Source organism: Oryx dammah, unplaced genomic scaffold (assembly GCF_014754425.2).
Source record: "Oryx dammah isolate SB20612 unplaced genomic scaffold, SCBI_Odam_1.1 HiC_scaffold_10, whole genome shotgun sequence".
NCBI classification, from domain to species: domain Eukaryota; kingdom Metazoa; phylum Chordata; class Mammalia; order Artiodactyla; family Bovidae; genus Oryx; species Oryx dammah.
Genome location: NW_024070194.1, coordinates 29415615 through 29438882, shown reverse-complemented (window position 1 = coordinate 29438882; position 23268 = coordinate 29415615). Strand labels below are relative to the sequence as shown.

Genomic DNA, 23268 nt, shown 5'->3' with positions numbered 1-23268 from the left:
GCCTGTCTCCTCCCGCCCCCAGCCCCTGCAGGACAAGGGGTCCTGGTCTTGTACTTAACTTTACTTGTGTCTAGGCTCGGCCACATTTAGGAGAGGGCAGAGCTGGACCTGCAGCTCCTGGACCTGCTAGACAGGCCCTTGGTGGCCAACTGGCCTGGACCTAGGGCTCTGGGTCTTACAAGGTGTCAGCAGCCTCTACAACCACTACCCCCACCACCCCCGCACCCCGTATGTTTGTACCACAGCAGGGGGAGTGGGTCGGGGGGAGGAGACTGGTGTTCCGGGGTGGCTGTAGGAAGCAGTGAGGAGCTAGTGCTGGCCACAGGGGCCCCACTTGCAGGGGAGATGCTGGTGCCTCAGAGAGCCGGCCACACTGCTCAGGGCCAGAAACCACGTCCGGCCCTGCCTTCACTGTTTTTGGGCAAGGGCACCCGTCAGAGTGCAGACCCGCCTGGCTCACAAACCTGAGGCGGATTCCCAGCTGCAGCAGGTGGGCTGTCAGAAGCCCCCACACAGACGTTCCCTCCACCTCACAGCCTGGTCTCACTCTTTCCTGCCCTCCTGGTCTCTCTTGGTTCCCCACCCCCCTCACAAAGGCCATGTCATGGAAAAGCTAGTTGTGGGGCGGGGACAGGAAGTCTCTGGGTGGGGGCCAGGCAAAGGGCAGCAGATAAAGGCGGGAGTTTGGTCCAGAGGTGGTCAGGCGCAGGGTCAGAGGAGCGACACAGCCCTGAGGTCGGCAGAAGGGACCTCTCCCCCACAACCTGGTGAGTGGACAGCTCCCCGCTCCAGCCCTGTCTCCAGGGCCAAATTTGTTCAGTCATTCATCCTGTGCTCTAGTGCCTGGAGCCTGCAGCAGGCCTGGCCCTGCTCAAGTGCTGACAGGCAAGGAGGCAGAGATCCCCTTCTATCTGGCCAGCTCTTCCAAGATGAGAAATGAGGCAGACAGTTGACGAGCTGGGCAGGAACTAGGTCATCCCAGGAGGGGCCCCCGAGTCCAGCTAGAGGCTAACCAGCTCCTAGAGAAGATATCAAGGCCACACCTGCTCATGCGTATGCAAAGAGCACATGGCCCCAGACACACACATGTGTGATACAGCTCAGGGCTCTCACCCCAACTCAGTCACCAGCCTGTGGGTGGGACAGCTTCCTCCCACTTCTCCAGAGTCAGTGGTGGCCTAGGACCAAGCCCTACCCCCTCAGTCTGAGGGTCCCTCACCAGAGACATCTCCCGGAGACAAGGTCACAGCTTAGGGGGGTTCTTGGGCCACATCCTGCTAGGCCCCTGAGGGGTGGCAGAAGTGGTCACATTCCAAACAGCCCTGATGAGTGGGTCTTTGGGGTGCCACTGGGAGAAAGGGGCAATTGCTCTAGCCTCAGGGAGCCTCCCAGTCCCAGAAACAGCACCAGGGTTCAAGGTCCAGGACTGGAGCCACTGGGGGCTTCCAGCACGGGGAGAAGCTGGGTGGTGCTGTTGGGGCCAGAGAAGCCCATCCCCAGGCAAACCACTCAGGCTGCATGCCAGCTGGGACTGATGAGTGACCCCTTGTGTTGCTCTCTGGGCACCTGGGCTGCTGTGGGCCCAGCAGAGGCCAGGGGGTAGGGGAAGAACCTGAGGAGTAGCTGAGGGTGGGCCTGCAGCCTGGAGAGACCCTCAGAGCCTGGGCCAGGACAGACCCCGAGCCCCTCCCTCACTTGTCCAGAGGCTCCTGGGACACAGGGTGAGGAACCCCAAAGAGTAATGAGCCTGCGGAAGCCCCGTCAGCCGCCTGGGCAGTGCCTTCAGGACTGTCCAACCTGAGAATGGTGAGCATCCAGGGACAATCTCAGGTTCGTCAGCCCGCAAGGTGCCGTCCCCTCCCCAGCAGCAGCGAGGGCCACATGGACTCCAGCAGAAGGGTGTGTACTGTCTGGGGAAGGACTCCACCCATCAGAGTGTCTCAGTTCTCCGCTGGGACACCAGGGGTCAAGAAGAAACTGCCAGATGCCAGTGTCCTGGGTTTGGCTTGATACAGCCCGAAGTGCTCCAGGTTGAGTCCCAGGAAGGGTCGTTTGTACATGTTTCAGGGCTGAGCCCCTGTACGAGGCAGCCAGAGACGCTGCACGACAGGCTGCATGGTGCTGGGAGACTTCCAGACCCTCCAAGGTCAAGCTGAGAGCTAGGGCGGGGGTGGGGGGGGGGTGGGGGGGCAGGAAGGGAAGGGCCGTGGATTCACTTCTGAAGGAACAGGGCAGAGGGCAGCAGGTTGCTTTTAGCTGTGCTTAGAAGGGTGAGAAAAGGGCAACTAGCAACGGGGTTCGCGGGGACCCAGGTGTGTGACCCCGAGGAGGACCCTGGTTGGGAGCGAGGATACATCCACTAGGGCGGCGGATAGGTGGGTGGGCCTAGTTCCCTGGCGAGGTCCTGGGCGCGGGTGCTCACCGGCTGGCTTCCAACTGGGGGCGGAGAACCGCCCCGGCGTCACGTGTCTGGGGGTGGGACCGGCGCTGGCTTGGACCCGCCCCAACCGCCACCACGCCCTCGAGTCCCAGCGCTCGCCGAGTATCTCGGCCCGGGCCTGCTGGGGGCCGCGCTCCCGGACGGAAAGAGAGCGGACAGGACTGGAAGGAGCCGCGGTCCAGGACGCCGCGGGTGCTGCCTCGGGGCCCCCCGAAGTTCTGGGGAGCCCGAGAAGGGGGCCTCCCTGAGACCGAGGAAGCCCAGTCCTCAGGACGTGGAGAGGATGGGTGACCGGTCGCGCCAGGGACAGGGGTTACCGCATAGCGATGGGATCTTCCCGCCGGGACGGGCCGCGCGGAGTCCTCGGGGCCCCGAGCCCGACCGACACCGGAGACGCTACTCCAAGAGGGGAGGTGACTGCGGGCGCGTCCGGCCCCCCGCGCCCACGTGGCCCGCGCTCCTCTCCGGGCCGCGTCTTACCAAGTTGTTGCCGGGTTTCCTTGAACCAGGAGAACTCCCGGGACCGCTGGCCCGTCGCGGGGCCTTAGTCTGCGGCTGCCGCTTGGGTTCCTGGAATAAAGCGCTTCACGCGGTGACGTCGAAGGCAACGTAGGCGGGGGAGGGGGCAAGCTGCCTCGGAGCCAGCGCAGGGGAGCCCACGCGGTACGACCCCGCGCACGACCTACGTGGACGCAGATTACCTGCGCCAGGTCTGCCGGGAGGGGGTGAGGAGACGTAAGCCGCTACCACCGCCCACATCCCCATGGCAGACCCGCCCGTCCTCGTGGCCACGCCCCACACGCCGAACACGTGCTGGGCGGGGCTGCCTCTAGGTACTTCCCGGGGGTGTGGGAGGTAGGACCGGGAAGGGAGGCGGGAGGTGTACCTAAGACCGTACCCACACGCTGCGACCACGACTTCTGCTAAGAGCCCAAGTGTCCTAAGACTGGGCACAGGAGAGCAAAGGGCACTAGGGGGACGTCATCCACGCCCGGGGCCCTCAGTCCTCCTAAACAAGGGCCAGGAGGGGCGGAGGTCCCGTTGCCTGCCACTCTGAATGCCCATCATTAAACATTGGTTTCGTGTTGTCACGACCTATTTCTCAGTATCTCAGGTAGAAAATGCTGAAAATGAGGAAAAACGTCTGAGGATGCTAAGGCTGGCAGGGAGATAGGAAAGGGCCTTCCTCTCTGTGAATGTGCAGGGCATTTGGGGCCACCAATCACGGGGAGGTTTCCAGACCCTGCCCAGTGGTAGTCCCTGGCCAGGGTAGCAGCTCTGCTTCATCAGCCAGGAAATAAAACCACCCGTATCCTCAAGTGACAAGACCACCAACCACTTGTGGTTGATTCATGATATATGCTGTACAGAAATTAAAATAATCAACTAGATGTAGCCACATGGATTAAAAGAAAAAAACTCTACATTGAATGAACACTCACAGTGATTTAGTGCTGTACAATTTATGTAAATCTTAGAAATCAGTGGTACATTTTAGATGATGCTGATACTGGTTGTTGTTCAGTAAGTAGCTAAGTCGTGTCTGACTCTGCCACCACATGAACTGCAGCACACCAGGCTTCTCTGTCCATCAGTCTCCCTGAGTTTGCTCAAACTCATGTCTATTGAGTCAGTGATGCCATCCAACCATCTCATCCTCTGTCACTCTCTTCTCCTCTTGCCCTGTTTTCCCCAGCATCAGGGTCTTTTCCAGTGAGTCAGCTCTTTATATCAGGTGGCCAAAGTGTTGGAACTTCAGCTACCCTGACACTGGTAGGCAGGGTTTAAAACCATAAACAGAAGTGGACTGAAGTGCCTAGTGGCCACCTCTGGACCCCCGGGAGAGAAGTACAAAGGGGTCTTTATTATGTTTCCCCTTTTATTTTTGGCTGTTCTGGATCTCCCTTGCTTTGCACAGGCTCTCTCTAGTTGTGGTGGGTGGGGGCTGCTCTTTATTGAAGTACATGGGCTTCTCATTACAGTGGCTTCTCGTGTGGAGCACAGGCTCCAGGCGCACGGATTTCAGTAGTTGCAGCACTCACGCTCAGTAGTTTCGGTGTGCAGGCTCCAGGGTGTGAGGGCTTCAGGAGTTCTGGCACACAGGCTCAGCAGCTCCATGGCATGTGAAATCTCCCTGGACCAGGGATTGAACCCATGTCCTCTACATTGGCAGGTGGATTCTTATCCACTGTGCCACCAAGGAAAGCCTCTTTTTGACAAAAAAAAAAAAAAAAAAAAAATTCCACTGGCCTACCAGGGAAGTCCCTGTCATATCTTTTTGTGGAAAATCTAAATTAAATTACTTCATGTTTGTTATGTCCAAATAGTGCTTCAAGATGTTTATTATTTTTATGCTTTAATTTTTGTCAAATCATTTCTGCCTTGCTCTTCACTAAGACCAAAGACACCGACAGAAGGAAGATCAGCACCCCCACCTGAGGAGCACAGCCAAGAGGGGCCAATACCCCCTGGGACGTGGAAGGTGACACCTGCAGCCGAAGACTGGTGTTTCTGGAGGCAGCTGCTCCCTACCGTGCTGTGGGGCCAGGGAGTCAGACCCACGGGCCATGTGGGTTAGGGTGGCCGCTGCCACCTAATGCCAAGGTCCCCAGGGTCTGAGCCATCCTGATATAAGAAGGCACACATGGTGGACGTGAACGCCCAGACATGCACACCACGGGGCAGAGATGGAGCCTCCTGCAAGAGCCCAAGACTGGATCCTTGTCTTGGGGGTGAGGAGACAGGTACAAAGGCAGCTGCCTGTACTGTGTCCAGGGGTGCCTGGTGGGGCACAGGATGTCACCTGCCCCTCTCCCTGCCATCAACCTCAGGAGGGCCAAGGAGGTCAGCTGCCCTCAGAGTGTAAGACCCCCCAAAATAGGATTATGCAGGGATCATTAAATAAGACATAAACCTGGTCTGCAGTGAAAACATTTATTTTTTACAAGTAATCTTTATTATAGGTCAACATTCAGACAGAGACCATCACCATGGGAAACTTCCATGACCCCCCAGCCCAGCCCCAGGTGTGTGCACGGGCTCAGGACAGGTCGGACCCCAGCAGCAGGACAAACCAGCACACGGACGACCATGGTCCATGCACCCGCATTTAGCTTCTAACCACAATGTATACAGGTTTCAGTGTAAACTGCTTCCCTTTCCCACCCAAAACACCATCCCATCTCCTAGGAGATAAAACTGACCAGAAGTTGCTGCGCACAGGACCCAGGCCCAGCCCCTTCCCCAAGGTGAGGTAGGAGAATAAATGTCCAAGCTGGAGCCTATCTATCTCCTACCTCACGGGGACCCTCTGGGTGGATCTGGGGTCAGGACAGACACCCCTTGGAATGCAGCTTTGTCACTGGTTGTATCTGATGCCTACAAAATGGGTTTTAATGTTTGAAAGGAGGGAGGGGTTTCTAGCCACGTCTGAGTGTCATCAGACACTCACCTCAGGGGGTCAGGTGAGTCCCCACGGATGGGGAGGCAGCCCTGCCCCCCCACCCCCAGAGGCTGGCCTGCCACTCACACCTATTCCAGGACACAGCAGGGTCGGGGTTTCCTTCTGTGCACAGCAGGCCAGCTTGCCCACTGATCAAGAAACCAGAGGCAGTTTTGGAGCCAATGTTTATTGTACTGTCGCTTCGCTCTGGACGGCAGCAGTCACACTGCTGGGTGATATATACATATACACATATGTACACACACTGCCCACACCTACAGCAGAGACGACGCCAACCATGCTTGAAAGGACAGTAAAAATATAGCTTTTGCCAATTCCACAGGAGGAGTCACAACCAAAAGAGCAGAACAGGAGCCCTGTGTCACATGGGTTCACAGCTCAGAATACTGGGAAAGAAATGAGATCAGTCACTTTTCACGCCCCCTCACCACACCCCACAAGCAAGCTATGTCCTTGGCAGGGCCCCCAGGCTTTGGGCACCCACCCACCCACTGGAGGTCTCACACCAGGTGCCAGGGAGGCTGCCCATCTCCCCTGGAACAGGTCCTCCGCCCCACCCGGAGCAGGAGCGCCATGTCCATGTTCCCTAATGGGTTCCTCGTGGTGCTGGCTGCTCGACTGATCAGAGAAGCAGGAAGGCTCACGCATGAGCGGTAACGTCTGAAGCAGTTCGAAAACAGAATAACGCCCAAGGAAGACAAGAGACCGCGTCACCAAGCAGAAACAGAAATCTACAGGCCACCAGCCTCTGACCACCCCTCAGCCACTCCCATGCCCCTGCAGCACCGCAGGGCACCCCGGCACTAGCCACAGCACTTCTTTCCTGCCACAGCAAGCAGAGGGTCATCCCCTCTGAACACACGAACAGGGGATGCTCCAGACACAACACCCTGCTCACCAGGGAAACACAGCCAGGGGCCTAGGTCTCCAGTCAGGGGGAGTGCCTGAAGGTGCCAAGAAGACTTTTTCTACTTCCAGATCAACAAGGTGGACACGCAGGAGGGTCTGAGTCAGGGTCAGGTGAAAGGGTGTGGTCTAGACCCAGCAGGTGCTGGCTCCTTGGGGACCTGGGCCTCATGCAATCATTATTATCACCAGGAGAATTGTCACTGTCGTCATGATTTACTAGATTTTTGCAATTCTGTGGGAGACTGGGTTCAAAAAACTTGCAGACCTGCCCCTTTTCCACAGCACCCTGGTCTCCAGGGGATCATCACGTTTCTAGCAGATGAGCAGCAAGATTCCGGAACTAAGACACACCTGGCAAGGGACTCACCATGACGTGTCAGGGGGTGGGTCTTGGAGTTTTCCACCCACAAAGCAACAACACACCCAATGCAGAAGGGGTGGCTGCCTGCCTGCTGGAGTCCAAGCTTTGAACTTGTTTTTTAGCCATTCTGGGAAAAAACAACTCATTTCCTAAGCTATTTCCACAAACAGGATGGCTGACTAGGGCCTCCTCTCAGGATGAATTCTTAATGTCTACCTGGGGCTGGCACCAAAGACCAGCCTCCTCCCTGGTCCAGGACAGGTCAAATAACCGATTCCTTGTTCTTTTAAGAGGTCTGATTTTTGCAGGTTATTTCTAATTTAATACCAGTGCATTTATCTCACCTCTCACTGAATGTCTTCATGATCATTTTCACAGGCAAAAACCCCAAATAAAACGATACCATTAAGTTCCTCTAGACCTGGTGATTGCAGAGCACAGCACAGCGAGTGAGCTGGGTCCATGGGTGGGCAGGTGGGGCGGGGGACAGTGGCTCTGGGAGGGTGTTCTGGTGCATCTGACCTCCTCACGTGCAGCCCCTGCCCACAACCTCCCCCACTGGACACTGAGGAGGAGTCCAGTGGTCACTAGGTTCATTCTGCAGAAACCACGCAGGCTTGCTTGGGCCACACAGGTATCGAGGTGCAAGTCTGGCACAGGCGCAGCACAAACATGTCTCCAAGTCCTCACAGTGGTGGACTACCCCCAGGGCTAGACGCAGACAAGACAGACGGGCTTCCGACAGTCCACAGGTGGTGGTACTGAGACAGAGGTGAGAGAGCTTCTGTGGTCTGGCTGCAGGTGAATGAGCCAAGGGCACCGAGGTCTCCTGGGGACTGACCCTCTGCCCGGAGTGTGCCTTTGGTCCAGCTGGTCCTTCCTCCATAAGCTCGACGTCTCTAACTGCCCAAACCATTCACAATGGCCAAAGGGAGCAGGTGGAGGAAAGTGGGTTGGAGGTGGGGTGGGGGCGGGAAGCAGGACGGGTATGCAGCCCATTCGCCACCCGCAGCCTGGATTCAGCCCCTCTGACCACCACTAATTGGGCCGCTGATACCATCTGTGGTTTTTGGAGGTCCAAGAAAGGATTACAAAGAGGCCAGGTGGGCCTGAAGGAATGTGGAGGGCAGTGCAGGGACGGGGAGCATGGAGGCTGCAGGGACGTCCCAGCCGGGGAGGGAGCACACTCGAAGCACAGGGGCCTCAGGTCAGATACGGGAATACCTGCCATGAGGCGAAGCAGATGAGGTGAGCATGAGTACCCCAGGGCAACACCCTGGGACTGGGAGCCAGGCCCAGCTCCTTCCTGTCAAGTGAGTCCAGAGGCCCTGCCTGTGGCCGCAAGGTAGGCAGACAGGGCAGGGAGCAGACCCCACAGTTTCCATCAGGCAGCAACTGCCTCAGGCCCCCATGAAACAGGAAACAGAGTGCCCATCCCGCCTGAGCCCACCTGGTGGTGAGGGACCACAAGGGCCACCCACCCGCCACGCCAACCTGCCTGAGAGTCCTGAAGCAGCCCCAAGTCTGGTGAATGCAGTCTGGCTGCAACACGCCCACAACACAGACAGACATGGACATAACCCATACATGCTATTAAAAAAGGAAACAACAGAAGATGAAGAAGACCGTAGCTAAACTGCTTTAAATACTGCATGCTACGCACTTCATGTGTCGGGGGTGGATGGGCGGGCACAGAGGCGGGTTGGCGCGGCCCTCCTGGGGCCAGGGCGGCTCCCACGCCATCTCTGTGACTACAGTTCATGATTCTAAGGTTGAGTGGCCGGGTGCTGACTGATCCTGGACTTAGTTGAACCCGTCGGTGTGGTAGCTAGGGTGGGAGTCAGCCGTGAGCTGGGTGGTCTCCGTGGCAGACGCCGGCTGGATGACGATCGGCGTGTCTGCGGCCTCTGCAAGCAAGTGACGCGCATGGAGTGAGGTCAGGCCGGTGAGATTCACGGCCCCCGACACTGTGTGACACACTCGGCCGCCTGGTGGTTCGACTGGGGTCAGAGGTCGTAGGACAAGCACTCGGAAGGGTGAGGCTGCCTGGACCTCTGCCCCACACGGCCTTTGTCCGTGGCCTCGGCCCTTGGCCCTCCCCACCTACTCGGCCGCCACAGTCCGCAGCGGGGACAGCCCTCCGAGCCTGCGTTACCTCCAGCGTCCATGTTCACACCTCAACCGTCCCGCTGCCACCACAAACACTCCCGCACAGTGTCAGTGCCCTCCTGTTTGACGAGACAGGGCGACACGTTCAGGGCCCACTCCGGCCCCGCCCCTCGCGCACCGCCCGGGCGGTGGGCGCACTCACCCCTCTCGTCGGACTGCAGCTGCGCCTCCAGGTCCTCGGGGGACACATAGAACTCGGTCTCTTCCCCCTCTGGCGCCTTGGGCTTGCACTTGCCACAGCAGCAGTTGAAGCAGCAGCAGAGGCAGCAGCAGCAGTAGCAGCAGGTGAGGAGCCCGCAGAAGATGAACAGGGCCTGGGGGGAGGGGGACAGGGCTGTTTGAGGAAGCCGGGGCCTGGCCCTCACCCCCGCCCACCCCAGCTATAGAGGGGTCCTCAACCAACAGTGGATGCTTTCCCAGATCAAGATGAATAAAGAACATTAAGACAAGAAGACAGGAAAGGCAGAAAGAAAGACCAGCTGCATAAGGAAGAGTGAATTCTGAAGGGAGGGGAGGGGGAAAGGGGGACTGGCTTCCAACAGCACAGTGCCCGGCAGTGAGCCACGCTCTTGGGCCTTACACGGCAGATGCTTTGAATAAAATCAGGAAACCAAGTAATGTTAACATATAAAAACAATACTATCTTTTCAGGTTTCTCAAGCCAGACATTTCAAACACATTTTCTTAATCACAAAAACAAATCTCTCCACACTGTGATGACAAGTGTGTTTCCTGTTTCTATCACAGCGACTCATAAAAGAAAATGCTGTGGATGCCACCCCTCAGCACAGGCCTCGCTCTATGCATCCAGGTCAACTGCAGGCAGGCCACCAGGCCAGCGAAAGCTGCTGGGACTGGACCTTTGCCTGTATCCACAGGGATGAGGAGCCTGCCACATGCCCAGACCCACCAGCCAGGATGCGAGTGTGGGAGTCGCAGCCTCACCTTGGCCCACCAGCTGGAGAGCACAAAGTAGGTGTTCACGTTCTCCTCCCCGAACTGCTCGGCCACGTAGAGCCCCAGTGAGCCGTACTTGTCGTAGATGTTTCTTTTCGTGGCGTCCGTCAAGATGGCGTGGGCGTTGTTGATCTCCTTAAACTTGTCCGCAGCCTCCGGGTTATCAGGGTTCTTGTCGGGGTGGTATTTCAAGGCCAGCTTCCTGCAAACCAAAACCATCTGCTGGTCGTGCATTTTGTATTCACCCACTGGACGGAGGGCCAGCAGAGACACATTTACCCTTCACCAGCTCCCTTTCTAACTTTCGAAAGAACTCAAGAACACCAGGGCCAACAAAAACTTCTGCAGTCATCCAGAGCCACCCACAGAGGAGGAGGTGCCCTGCGGGAGCTGACCTGGGCAGCTAGCCTGGGCAGGCCTGCTCTGACGCCCCCCAGGGACTGCCAACCCTGCTGTTGCCCTCTAGCGTCCCGGATGTTCACTGAACATTTGTCAAACAGAGGCAAGGGCAGGGACTGGGCAGCAAAGGCTTTTTAAATGTGTCTGATAGATGAATGGTTAAGAAAGCTGTGGTACATATACACAATGGAGTACTACCCAGCCATTAAAAAGAATACATTTGAATCAGTTCTAATGAGATGGATGAAACTCGAGCCGATTATACAGAGTGAAGTAAGCCAGAAAGAAAAACACCAATACAGTATACTGACACATATATACGGAATTTAGAAAGATGGTAATGATGACCCTGTATGCGAGACAGCAAAAGAGACACAGATGTACAGAAAGGACTTTTGGACTCTGAGGGAGAGGGAGAGGGTGGGATGATTTGGGAGAATGGCATTGAAACATGTATACTATCATGTAAGAAACGAAGTGCCAGTCTATGTTCGATACAGGATACAGGATGCTTGGGGCTGGTGCATGGGGATGATCCAGAGAGATGATATCGGGTGGGAGGTGGGAGGGGGATTCAGGATTGGGAGCTTGTATACACCCGTGGTGGATTCATGTCAATGTATGGCAAAACCAATACAGTATTGTAAAGTAAAATAAAGTAAAAATAAAATTAATAAAAATAAAAATAAATGTGTCTGATAAGGAGATAAGGGAGACCATAAAGCACTGTGTCAGGTGGCTGCATCAGTGACAGTGTCTTAGAGACACTGCATGGGGTGGGGGTGGGGCAAGCTAAGAGGGAAGGCTGCCCCATGGTGTGGAGACTAACCCACAGTCACAGCTCAGCACACTCAGACCTGCCCCCAAAGCCTCTGCTCCAGGGCAGGGAGTTCAAATGACCCACAAGGAGTTGTTTAGTTTCTTTGTTTTTTAATTTATTTATGTAAGGGGTTGTGGTTTTTTTGGTTGTTTTTTAATTTATTTATACAAGGGGCTGTTTTCTGTTGCCCATAAAGCATTAACAAAACAATCATGAAATGCAACAGAACTGCTACTGTGACCCTGCAAGTAGGCCAGGGAAACAGGGAGATATAAGACAGCCATGCAGGAGCTGCTGGGGTAGAGGCTTCTTACCGGTAGGACTTCTTAATGTCATCCGAGGTTGCGTTCTTGTCCAGCCCCAGTACATGGTACAGGGACTCCCCAGAGGTAGAGAGTGAACGCTGTCTCTGGTCTGCCATGGCACGCTAGTCTACAAGGAGAACACAGAGAAAATATCAGAAAGCACAGATTAAAATTCCCAGCGCAGAGCAGACAGACTTGATTCTATTTGAGGCAAAAAATTACAGCACTTTGTGGGGGTCACAACATATACAAATATGACACATTCATCTACAGCAGATAGGAGTGAGGAGTGGTCCCAGGTTAAGGAAAGGGGCAGTTTCTGACTGCTACAATACTGTCACCCTAAGTAGGCTATAAAAATTCAAGTGTGTTTACCACAATCCCTTGAGCAACCTCTAAGTAAAAACATAAGGGGGCCTAGGTAGAAAGCTGAAAGAAAAATGAGAAGGAAACTCTACAAATGAAAAGCGCCAGTGAAACAAAGACACTGTCAAATGGACAAAAATGCAAGAGACACACTTTAAAAACAGGGTCTCAAAATATATAAAACAAGTTTTGACAAATAAGGGGAGAAGCAGACAATTTCAGTCACAAAAATCTTAACACCCTTCCCTCAGAAACTGACAGAACAGAAACACACACAAAGTTAGGAAAAATGCCAACAATCTGAAGAACACTCTCAACCAACATCACCCAATTACCTGTATGACACCCACATCCACAGAACTTACACGTTCACATGATGGGCCTTAAAACAAGCTTCCAAAAATCTAAACAGACAGAGGGTTTCCCTGGTGGCTCAGCAGTAAAGAATCGGCCTGCTCATGTAGGGGACATGGTTCAATCTCTGGTCCAGGAGGATTTCACATGCTGTGGAGCAACTAAGCCTGTGCCCCACAACGGCTGAGCTGCAGCTTAGAGCTTGTGCTCTGCTACAAGAGAAGCCTCTGCAATAAGAAGCCTGTGCACCGCAACTAGAGAGTAGCCTGTGTGCAGCAACGAAGACCCACACAGCCAAAATTTAAAAAAAAAAAAAAATTAAATGGACTAAAATCATATACAGTATGTTCCCAACACGAACAGATTAGAAACCCAAAATGAAAGTATCTAGGAAAAACTCAGTGTTTACTATTAAAACAATACACTTCGAAATAACATGCAGTTCAAAGAAAACAGGACAGACATTATTTCTAAATTCATTACTAATGTAATAATCTGTGTGTGATTATAAGCTACTACTTAAAAATAAGTTGGCATATATATATCACAGTTGCCAAAACTCAGAAGCAACCAGGATGTCCTTCAGCAGATGATGGATAAAAAACTGTGGTACATCCAGACAGTGGAGTATTATTTAGCACTGACTGAAATGAGCTACCAAACCATGAAAAGACATCGAGGAGCCTAAATGCATTTAACTCAGTGAAAGAAGCTGATCAGAAAGAGCTACACACACACTGTAGGATTCTACCACTCTAACACTCTGGAGAAGACAAACCTATGAAGACAGTAGAAAGACTGGTGTTTGCCAGGGGCTGGGGGCAGGGAGGATGAACAGGCAGAGCACAGAGGGTTTTTACCGCAGTGAAACTATTCTGAGACCACAATGCTACATACACATCATCATACATTTGTCAGAATGGGAAGAATGTGCAACACCAAGAGTGAGCCCTGATGTAAACTGTGGACTTGAGTTAATCTGTATCAATCTTAGATCATCACTCTAAACAATGTACCACTCAATGCCAAAAAATTGGGACTGGGGGCAGGGGCAGGAAGTACAAGGCAACTCTCTGAACAGTGTACTCAATTTTTGTGTAAACCTAAAACTGCCCCAAACAGTTCTACTATCCTCAGAGACTGAAATTACAGCAAGCTATGACCACCTGACCTGCCTCTTGAGAAACCTATATGCAGGTCAGGAAGCAACAGTTAGAACTGGACATGGAACAACAGACTGGTTCCAAATAGGAAAAGGAGTACATCAAGGCTGTATATTGTCACTCTGCTTATTTAACTTCTATGCAGAGTACATCATGAGAAACGCTGGGCTGGAAGAAGTACAAGCTGGAATCAAGATTGCCAGGAGAAATACCAATAACCTCAGATATGCAGATGACACCACCCTTATGGCAGAAAGTGAAGAGGAACTAAAAAGCCTCTTGATGAAAGTGAAAGAGGAGAGTGAAAAAGTTGGCTTAAAGCTCAACATTCAGAAAACTAAGATCAAGGCAGCTGGTCCCATCACTTCATGGGAAATAGATGGGGAAACAGTGGAAACAGTGTCAGACATTATTTTTGGGGGCTCCAAAATCACTGCAGATGGTGATTGCAGCCATGAAATTAAAAGACGCTTACTCCTTGGAAGAAAAGTTATGACCAACCTAGATAGCCTATTTAAAAGCAGAGACATTACTTTGCCAACAAAGGTCCGTCTGGTCAAGGTTATGGTTTTTCCAATGGTCATGTATGGATGTGAGAGTTGGACTGTAAAGAAAGCTGAGCGCCGGAGAATTGATGCTTTTGAAGTGTGGTGTTGGAGAAGACTCTTGAGAGTCCCTTGGACTGCAAGGAGATCCAACCAGTCCATTCTGAAGGAGATCAACCCTGGGATTTCTTTGGAGGGAATGATGCTGAAAATGAAACTCCAGTACTTTGGCCACCTCATGCGAAGAGTTGACTCATTAGAAAAGACTCTGATGCTGGGAGGGATTGGGGGCAAGAGGAGACGGGGATGACAGAGGATGAGATGGCTGGATGGCATCGCCTACTCAATGGATGTGAGTCTGAGTGAACTCCAGGAGTCGGTGATGGACAGGGAGGCCTGGCGTGCTGCGATTCATGGAGTCGCAAAGAGTCAGACACGACTGAGCGACTGAACTGATGACCACAAGGTCATCAGAAAGAGAACGCAGGCTCCAGAAATCACCATCTAAGCAGGGAAGCTGTCAACAAAGCAGAGGGCACAACTGCCTGTAACAGCCAGAGAACAGAGGAGGCATGATTCAAGGAGCATCAGAAGAGAACCAGCATATGGAAAATAGAAAATGAGAAGCCCCATCTAGTGGCAAAGAATCTAAAGGCAAAGAATACAGCCAACTGAGAAAGAAATAGTCAACCAAAAACAAAATTAGTGCTGACAGAAAACACAAGTGTGCAAACTACAGCCCTGCCGAGCAGAGCAGCAAGGTCAAACGTCCATGTCCTGGGCACTGAGAACTTCCCCAAACAAAACATGCTTCCAGCTCTAAGGAGAAAGGAGTTTCGTCTTAGGAGTCCATCATCAACAAGGTGTAAGTCAGAAGAATGTTTAAATGCAGGAGTTCGGGAAAAGCACAGCATGCATACCCTGAACGAACCAATGATCTGGACAGCATTTCAGCAAAATGAGGAAGGAAATCAAGAAACAGAAAAAGGAAAACATGTGGTAAGAAGAGTGGCAGCAGCCACTTCAGAGGAGGGTCACTTCTGATCACAACTAGGACACAAGCACGTAAACTCCCTCCAGACTGGGTTCCTCAGGAGCCGGGGTCCCCCAGGCATGACGACAACTGTCACAGGTACAGACAGAAGCACAGAGAGGTGCAGTCAGGACCCAAGCGAAACCAAAGGGCACAAAGAACGCTGCGACGTTGGTGTGTCACTGTCGAGCCTCACTGCCATCCCAGAGCTGATGGGCTCTGGAACCAAGGTAAGCCCAGTTCTAATAGCTTCCAGCTGTCGGCGCGGCCAGGTCACTGCAGCAGTCGGCATTTACCTCCTCATCTGGATTAGAAACAAGGACATACCTCCCCACTACCAGGGCAGGGCCTGCAGGGAGCTCAGGACCCTCAATGATGTTAATGACAGCATATGCTCGTCAAGTCTGCATTACTAAGAATTTACAGCAGAAGTAACATGACTGTGTCAAGTCTCCTTACTACTTGCTAAGTAATTTTTTTAGTCCTGAGAACTGTTCTAGAAAATACAACTTTGACAAATTACTTTTTATTCTCAGCTACTCGGTTCCTATTGAATAACCCACCTACAGAAAAATATCAATAACTAATACTTTCGTATCTGCTCCACAGACGTTAACTACATCATCAACTGTGTTGTTGTTCAGTCATTAAATCATGTCCAACTCTGTGACCCCATGGACTGCAGCATACCAGGCTTCCCTGTCCTTCACCATCTCTTGGAGTTTGCTAAAACTCATATTCATTGTATTGGTGATGCCATCCGACCATCTCATCTTCAGTTGCCCCTTCTCCCCCTGCCCTTGATCTTTCCCAGCATCAGGGTCTTTTCCAATGATTTGGCTGTTCACACCAGATGGCCGAAGTATTGGAGCTTCAGTTTCAGCATCAGTCTTCCCAATGAATATGCAGGGTTGATTTCCTTTAGGATTGACTGGTTTGATATCCCGGCTGTCCAAGGGACTCTCAAAAGTCTTCTTCAGTACCACAATTAGAAAGCATCAGTTTTTCAGTGATCAGCCTTCTTTATGGTCCAATTCTCATATCCATACATGACTACTAGAAAAACCACAGCTTTGACCAGACGGACCTTTGTTGGCAAAGTGATGTCTCTGCTTTTGAATATGCCATCTAGGTTTGTCACAGCTTTTCTTCCAAGCAAGCATCTTTTAATTTCATGGTTGCAGTCACCATTCACGGTGATTTTGGAGCCCAAGAAAATAAAGTCTGTCACTGTTTTCATTTTTTTCCCATTTATCTGCCATGAAGTGATGGGACCGGATGCCATGATAGTTTTTTGTGTTGAGTTTTAGGAAGTGCCAGCTACTTAATGTGACTGACGAGAACTCTCTGTGAAACTTTAGAATCTAAGTCAAGACTCCCCAGCACCACTTATGCCTGAGACCTCCAGGCTCCTGCACCAAGTGGCAGAATTTCCTGGTCTATGACAAAACCACCCCGAGGAAACATAATACACAAGAGGATTAGTTAGGGTAAGCCAGTCTCTTGGTTCATCACCTGCCTCTTCACACATACAGAGAGACTGCTGACTATTAAAACCTTAGAATTCTTCAATAAACTGCCAGCAACTATATCCAAATTTTAAAGGCCAATATTTAATAGTAAATACACCTCTTGAAACCCAGTCAAATAAATAAATAAAAATATTATAAAAAAAAAATAAACACATCTCTTCAAACCCAGGGATTAAAAACCAGGTTCCACGTCTTGAGTCCCTGGTACCCACAGCTTCCCCTCCCCAATCGGGAGCTGGAGCCTCTGTGACGCTCGGCACCAGAGTGTGGTGGGGCAGGACAGGACCTTCGGAGTAGACACTGGCACCACCAGGCAGGTTCTCCCCACAGAAGAGCAGGCTCATGCTCACACAGATCAAGACTATTGGGAACCAAGAGCTTCCAAAAAGCTGAGTTGGTGATAAAATCCCGCCAGTCAAGACGGGAAGCCAGGGTGACAGGTCTGCAGGCAAGTGACAAATGCACAGAAATGCAAGAAGCCAACTGAGGAGCAGCAACAGGCCTACTGTGCACCTCCTGAACCGCACGGTGGGTGAGGATACAGTGTGGCAGCCCCATGGCTGCCTCTGGGTAAAGGTGAGGGAGCAGCAATTTCATTGGTATCACCTCCATCTCGTTTGCCAAATTCAAGGAAAATTGGAACAAACACTTCTACTTAAAAGATGATGTGAATATCTTCAGAATGTGTCTGGTGATTTGGTTGTTTCTGAGAAGCACCAGGGAGTAGAGGTTAAAATATTTCTTCTTGGACTTTCCCGGGGGGGTACAGTGTATAGGAATCCACCTGCCAATGCAGGGGACACAGGTTCAATCCCTGATCCAGGAAGACTCCACATATTGTGGAGCAACTAAACCGGTGAGCCGCAACTACTGAGCCCTCGCTCTAGAGACCAAGAGCCACAACTACTAAAGCCCGTGTGTCTACAGCCTATACTCTGATAAGAAGAGTAGCCCTTGCGCACCGCAACTAGAGAAAGCCCATGCACAGCCATGAAGACCCAGCAGAGCCAAAAATAAAAAGTAAATAAACAATTAAAAAAAAAAAAGACTTCGTTGTCTACCACTATTCCCATACTCTTGCTTTTTGAAATCATGGTCTTCTGTAGGCTTTTCTGCACTGCATGAACTTGAAGCACCTGTCATGACTCACGTCCAGGACACACAACTTCCACATGCCGGGCTGTCGCGCTCACTGAGAACTCAGCCTTCTTGGTGCTCAGGGCCTTCAGCTCTAGGGGTGTGGACCTGTCTCCATGTGCTAACAATAAGCAAGGCTCCAACAGTCCCTACAGTGCCCTTTCTCATTAGCGCTCAAGAGCAAGCTGTCCATCTGGGGATGTGTTTTTGGCTGTGAGCCAATCAAAGGGCCGTAAATGAAGGATCCTGACAACGAGGGCCCAGTCAACTGCAAATCCTCCTAAGAACCCAAGAACATCCTTGCATGGACTCCCTCCAACCCAATTTTGTATCATTAGAGTTGGCACCACAAACAGTAAGAGTAAGGGACTAAATAACCTTGTATTTGAATAAAATCACTGACAGCACAGCAATCAGTCTGGACAGTTCACGCCTAATTTAATTGTGTCACCAAGCTGAGGACAGTAAAAGTCAGAAGAGACTTGAATGTCAAGGCTTGCTCAGTGCTCTTTGTCAAAGGATTATCATCACTCTAGAGTTGGCATGAGAGCTTTTTGGTAAAGGGCAAGACAGTAAACACTTGTCTTATGGGCCTGAAATCTACAGTCTCCACCACCATGTTCCAAGTTTCTGCCTCTAAGGCATGAAAACGCACTGTGTCTAAGAGAATGGGCACAAGTATACACCCAGATACCAGATCTAAAGACAGCAACCGGCATACCCCTTACCCCAGGGGTCAAGTCATGGCTCTCTTGTGAGTCTTTTAGGGAAGTTGAGTTTTGTGAATGGGCTTACATTTGTGTGCTGTGAGCAAGTGTAGGCGTAGTCACTGTGACTCTTTTTTAGTCCTCAAAGTTAACTTGGCATAAATGCAAAACGAAGACGTGGGCAAGAAACATTATGAATATGCATTTCCAATCGAGACGGTAAAACTCAAAGAAATTCGTCACAACACGAAGCAATTAGGCCAGACAGCAGCAAGAGCATTGCATCCCCACCCCTACTCCCACAAAAAAATTGCCGGAAAAGCTGTGGACTCGGTGACGGCATTTTTTACAGAAACCATCCAGAGTGCTCACTGTCATCCTGTCTGCTTACTTCCAATCATGGTTTACGCACTATCAGCTCTGGCAACTTGCCTGGAAAGCCGCCAGCTGGCAGGCGGGAAAATTTAAACCAACAAGACAAATCCAATGCCACTGTCACCGTGCAGTCCCAGGACTCCCAGGGGGCACAGCACCCGTGCTGGGACTCCCAAGCTCCAGACACCACTCGCTCAGCATGCTCAGGGCACCAGGCATTTGGACGGGCAGAGGACAAGCATGTCAAAACAACCAGCCACAGTTCAGCACCACACACCTGCTCCCAATCACCAGCTGCAGCGTCTACCAAAGGACAGGGAAGTGAGACCCCTCCTTTGCAAGCTTCTCCCCAAGATGAAGTACAAACTGGCCCCGAGAAAGAAGTCCCTTCCATCACCTTGGTGGGTATGGACTTTGGCACAGCAACAGTGTAGCCCTATGCCCACCCGACAAAGACCAATTCCAATGCACTCTCCTTGGGTGCCAATGATGGGGACTCTGCTCACAGGACACACATCTATCTCGAAGGGCAAAGAGTATTTACCCTTCTTCAGGATCACGGGGTTCAAAAGTATTCACATGCACACTGAGGGCTGGGCAGGAGACTCCACCCCAAGGCCAGGGAGCGGTGGCTGAGGCAGATGAGCTCAGATGCCCTGGAGCAGTGTGAGGGGAACAGGCAACACAGGCCCACTGTAAGATCCCCTGGCTGCAGAGCACAGATGAATACGGAGAGAACACGCCAAGACCCACCAGCCACACTGCTGAAAACCAGAGCTCAAGAGCAAACGGACGTGTTACAGAGCAGTGGGCCATGATCTCAACTCTCCTCACCAGAGGTCACAGGAACCAGAAAGCAGTGGCACCCAAAGTGAAGGTGCAGAGATATAACACCTGTCAGGCCAGAATTCTGTTTTCAGCAAAAACATCACTCAGAAACAAAGGCTGAAATGAAAACATTTTCCAGCGGAGACCAAGAGAACCCATGACAAAACCCATAACAAAACCTAAAATACAAGAAACACCAGCAAGAGCTACCTGGATGGAGGGCAAACAACACCAGACAGAAACTAGTATCTTTAGAAGGAACAAAGGCCACAGGCTTCCCATTTTGGGAAGCATGTAGGTAATAGATGACTTTTTTCCTTTTTGTTAAAAACAAAAACAAAAACACAGGACTGTTGGGAGCAGAATTCTCAGTTTTGGCTTGTGGGGTTTATGTGGCCCTTTGCACAGAGGAGCAGTGGGGTGGGGTGGAGCGGATGCCTTGTGTGAAGTGGACAACATCAGCTCTAAGAAAAGTAAACCACACACATGTCCATCAACAGGGGAACTGATCATTTCTGGTCTAATCTATACAGAACACTACTCATCAATAAAAAAAGGAGGACACACTGACACAAGCAATAAAATCTCAAACACAACGTGTTACACAAACAAGCTAAATACAAAATGACTCCATTTATACAAAAATTAAGAACAGGAAAAACAACCTATCGTGATCTCACAAGGGTACACACCCAGACTCACTGAGATCCGGCTAAGATGTGTGCCTCTTGCGGTGGTCAACTTTTACTTGCAGTAGGAAGAGCACCTGCTGTCAGTGAGGTGACTCAACATAAATTAGACAGTGGCAGAAAACCAAATGAAACACGAAAGTCTCCAATCTGCCAGAGCAGGTGCTTGTTTTCACAACTTTCATGGAGACACAGAAAAACATCCATGTGCCTGTCATTCCATTCTGTGGCTACTCTCAGCAGAGACTGACACCAGAGAGCTGAAAATACTGTCTGGCCCTTTAAGAAAAAAACAGCTGCTATGAACATGATTTGAACAGATGTTTTAATGGAATAAATGCTGTCCAAGCATAAAAAACTATTAAATGTAAATTTCTCACCATTTTCACACACGTTTCAAAAGTTAGCGTTCTAGTTAGTCCAAGCTCATCAACCCCAAGGAGGATACAGCCAGTCCTCCCAGGCTGTCACCAGGATAGTGTGTGAAGCATGGCTGCGCTCCTGTTACATCCCACTCAGGTCCTCCCCACCAGCTCAGTGGCTGCAGTGTCAGAGCCCAGCCCCCAGCCTGTCCCACAAGGCCCTTCTGAACACAGGCCCAGCCTGACACCAGCCTCTTCTTGCCACTGCACCCACTGGGCCTCATGGCCTGAAAACACGCTCTGCTAACCCTGAGCACCTGGAGTCCTCTAATGTCCTGCCCCCTCCTACGTGGAGTCTCTCCTTAGATTCCCAACCCTGCAGTAACACCCAGGTCCTGGAAGCCTGTCCTGACACCCGCACGATGCGCAGTGGAGCCTGCTGAGTGCTCTGGAGCTGTCTTGGGTCTTGAGCATATGTTTGTGTTGTTTGTTCAACAAATGTTTATGAAGCACCTGCTCTCAAAGTTGGAGAGGTAGCAGTGAACAAAACAAATGAACAGACAAAAAGCCCCATTCTCATAGCCACAACCAAGCTCGGGGAAGACATAAACATCTTCAAGGGAGAGGGGCGTGCACTCCTGATCCCCACATGTGATCTCAGCAAGTGCTGACTGTTCACGAGGTGTTGTTATTGAATTCAACCTACTACTGGAGGAAAAAGCAATACTTTGAAAGAACAGATGTGAAAACATTTTAAGGTTCTGTTTTAGATGTTTTATGATACACAGAAAGGAAAATATGCCACATGGAAGTCATGATGCATTGTGAGGAAAAAAAAAAAAACCCACCATCCCATCCTTCAATTTAAAACCTAGAAAATTACCAGTAACTGTGAAATGTCCTGCATTCTCCCCATATACCTGAAGCAATGTCATTACAATCTCTTGCTTAAAGAAATTTACTTCATATAATTTCTCCCTAAAAACTATTTAGTTTTAATTCTTTGAGCTTTAAAAAATGGTCTTGATATGGTATATGCAGCCTTCTGTGACTTGTTTTTGTTAGATGTATTCCTAGTTTTATGTTAGATGTATGTTAGTTGTATGTTAAATGTATTCCTAGGAATTCATGCATTCCTAGTACTGGACAAATCCCATTTGGGGGCAAATCATAACTTATCAATCCATTCCTCTACTGGAGGATGCCTGGCCATTCCCAGATCTTGCTATTACTGGGTCCTCAACCTGCTGAACAATTCCTGCTGGCAGGTCTCCCTAGGGCAGCACCAGGCACAGGGTGATGCCCTGCTGGTTCAGGTCACGACAGTTAGACTCCCCACCTGTCAAAACAGCAGCAGGTATCTACAGGAGGAGAAACCCTCTCTATCCATTCAGGAAATGCAACTTAAAACTACAATAAGGTACCATAACACACCTATGAGGGCTTCCTAGGTGGAGTTAGCAGTAAAGAATCCACCTGTCAATGCAGGAGACATAAGAGATGCGGGCTGGATCTCTGGGTCAGGAAGATCCCCTGAAAGAGGGCATGGCAACCCACTCCAGTAATCTTGCCTGGAGAATCCCAACAGAGGAATCTGGAAGGCTACAGTCCACAGGGTTGCAAAGAGTCAGACACGACTGAAGTGACTTAGTCACTTCACACACACACACTTACACACACATGTATCAAGAGAGATTAAAAATAACCCAACAATACCGAGTGCTGGTGAGGGTGACAGAGGCTAGACTCTCACACTGCTGGCAGCACAGGAAATGGGGCAGCCACCCTGGAAGAGAGTTCGCAAGTCTCCTATAAAGGTAAAAATAGGCTTTTCCATGACCTAGCAATCCCACTCCTAAGCATTTATTTAAAAGAAATGCGAACTGATGTTCACACAGAAAAGGTGTACATGAATTTTTATAGTAACTAAACCCAGAACAACACATACATCCCTGTGAAAGGGTAACAAACTGGAAATAAACACTATGGACATAACTGGGCAGGAGAAACGAACGCAGCACCTGCCATACAACGAGGAGCGTTCTCGGTGACACTGTTACTCTGCGATGCCACCAACATGATGGTCTCGAAAAGACAAAGCTACGTCTAGAGAGACAACAGTGGATCCCGGGGAGGCTACAGATGGGCATGGTCCACACCCTGAGTACGATGATGGTCACAAAAATCTCTATGGATCAGAACTCCCTTGTGGCTCAGTGATTAAGAGTCCACCTGCCAATGCAGGAGACATGGGTTTGATCCCTGATCTGGGAAGATCCCACATGGCATGGAGCAACTGGGCCTGTGCACCATAACTAGAGAAGCCACCACAATTAGAAGCCTGCACACTGCAA

General features: G+C 51.1%; 1 protein-coding gene and 1 long non-coding RNA gene across 4 annotated transcripts in view; one reads left to right on the top strand and one right to left on the bottom strand.

The window, feature by feature from the left end:
- Positions 1–2566: 2566 nt before the first annotated feature.
- Positions 2567–6243, top strand: LOC120868860. Its single transcript, XR_005722328.1, has 2 exons — positions 2567–2853; positions 4838–6243. It is a non-coding gene; the product is annotated as an uncharacterized LOC120868860 (long non-coding RNA).
- Positions 5374–23268, bottom strand: part of DNAJC5 (DnaJ heat shock protein family (Hsp40) member C5) — a 29979-nt gene continuing 12084 nt past the window's right edge. The window contains exons 2-6 of one of the 3 annotated variants that reach the window (XR_005722325.1): positions 11833–11950; positions 10288–10501; positions 9485–9656; positions 9329–9401; positions 5374–9080 (exon numbers count right to left, since the gene is read on the bottom strand). Coding sequence is in view for 1 of the 3 variants with exons in the window: in XM_040247774.1 (XP_040103708.1) it covers positions 8977–9080; positions 9485–9656; positions 10288–10501; positions 11833–11939 (597 nt within the window). In the remaining 2 variants the exon portion in view is untranslated. The remainder of the gene's footprint in view (positions 9081–9328; positions 9402–9484; positions 9657–10287; positions 10502–11832; positions 11951–23268) is intronic. The other 2 variants (XR_005722324.1, XM_040247774.1) reach the window with 2 other exon arrangements.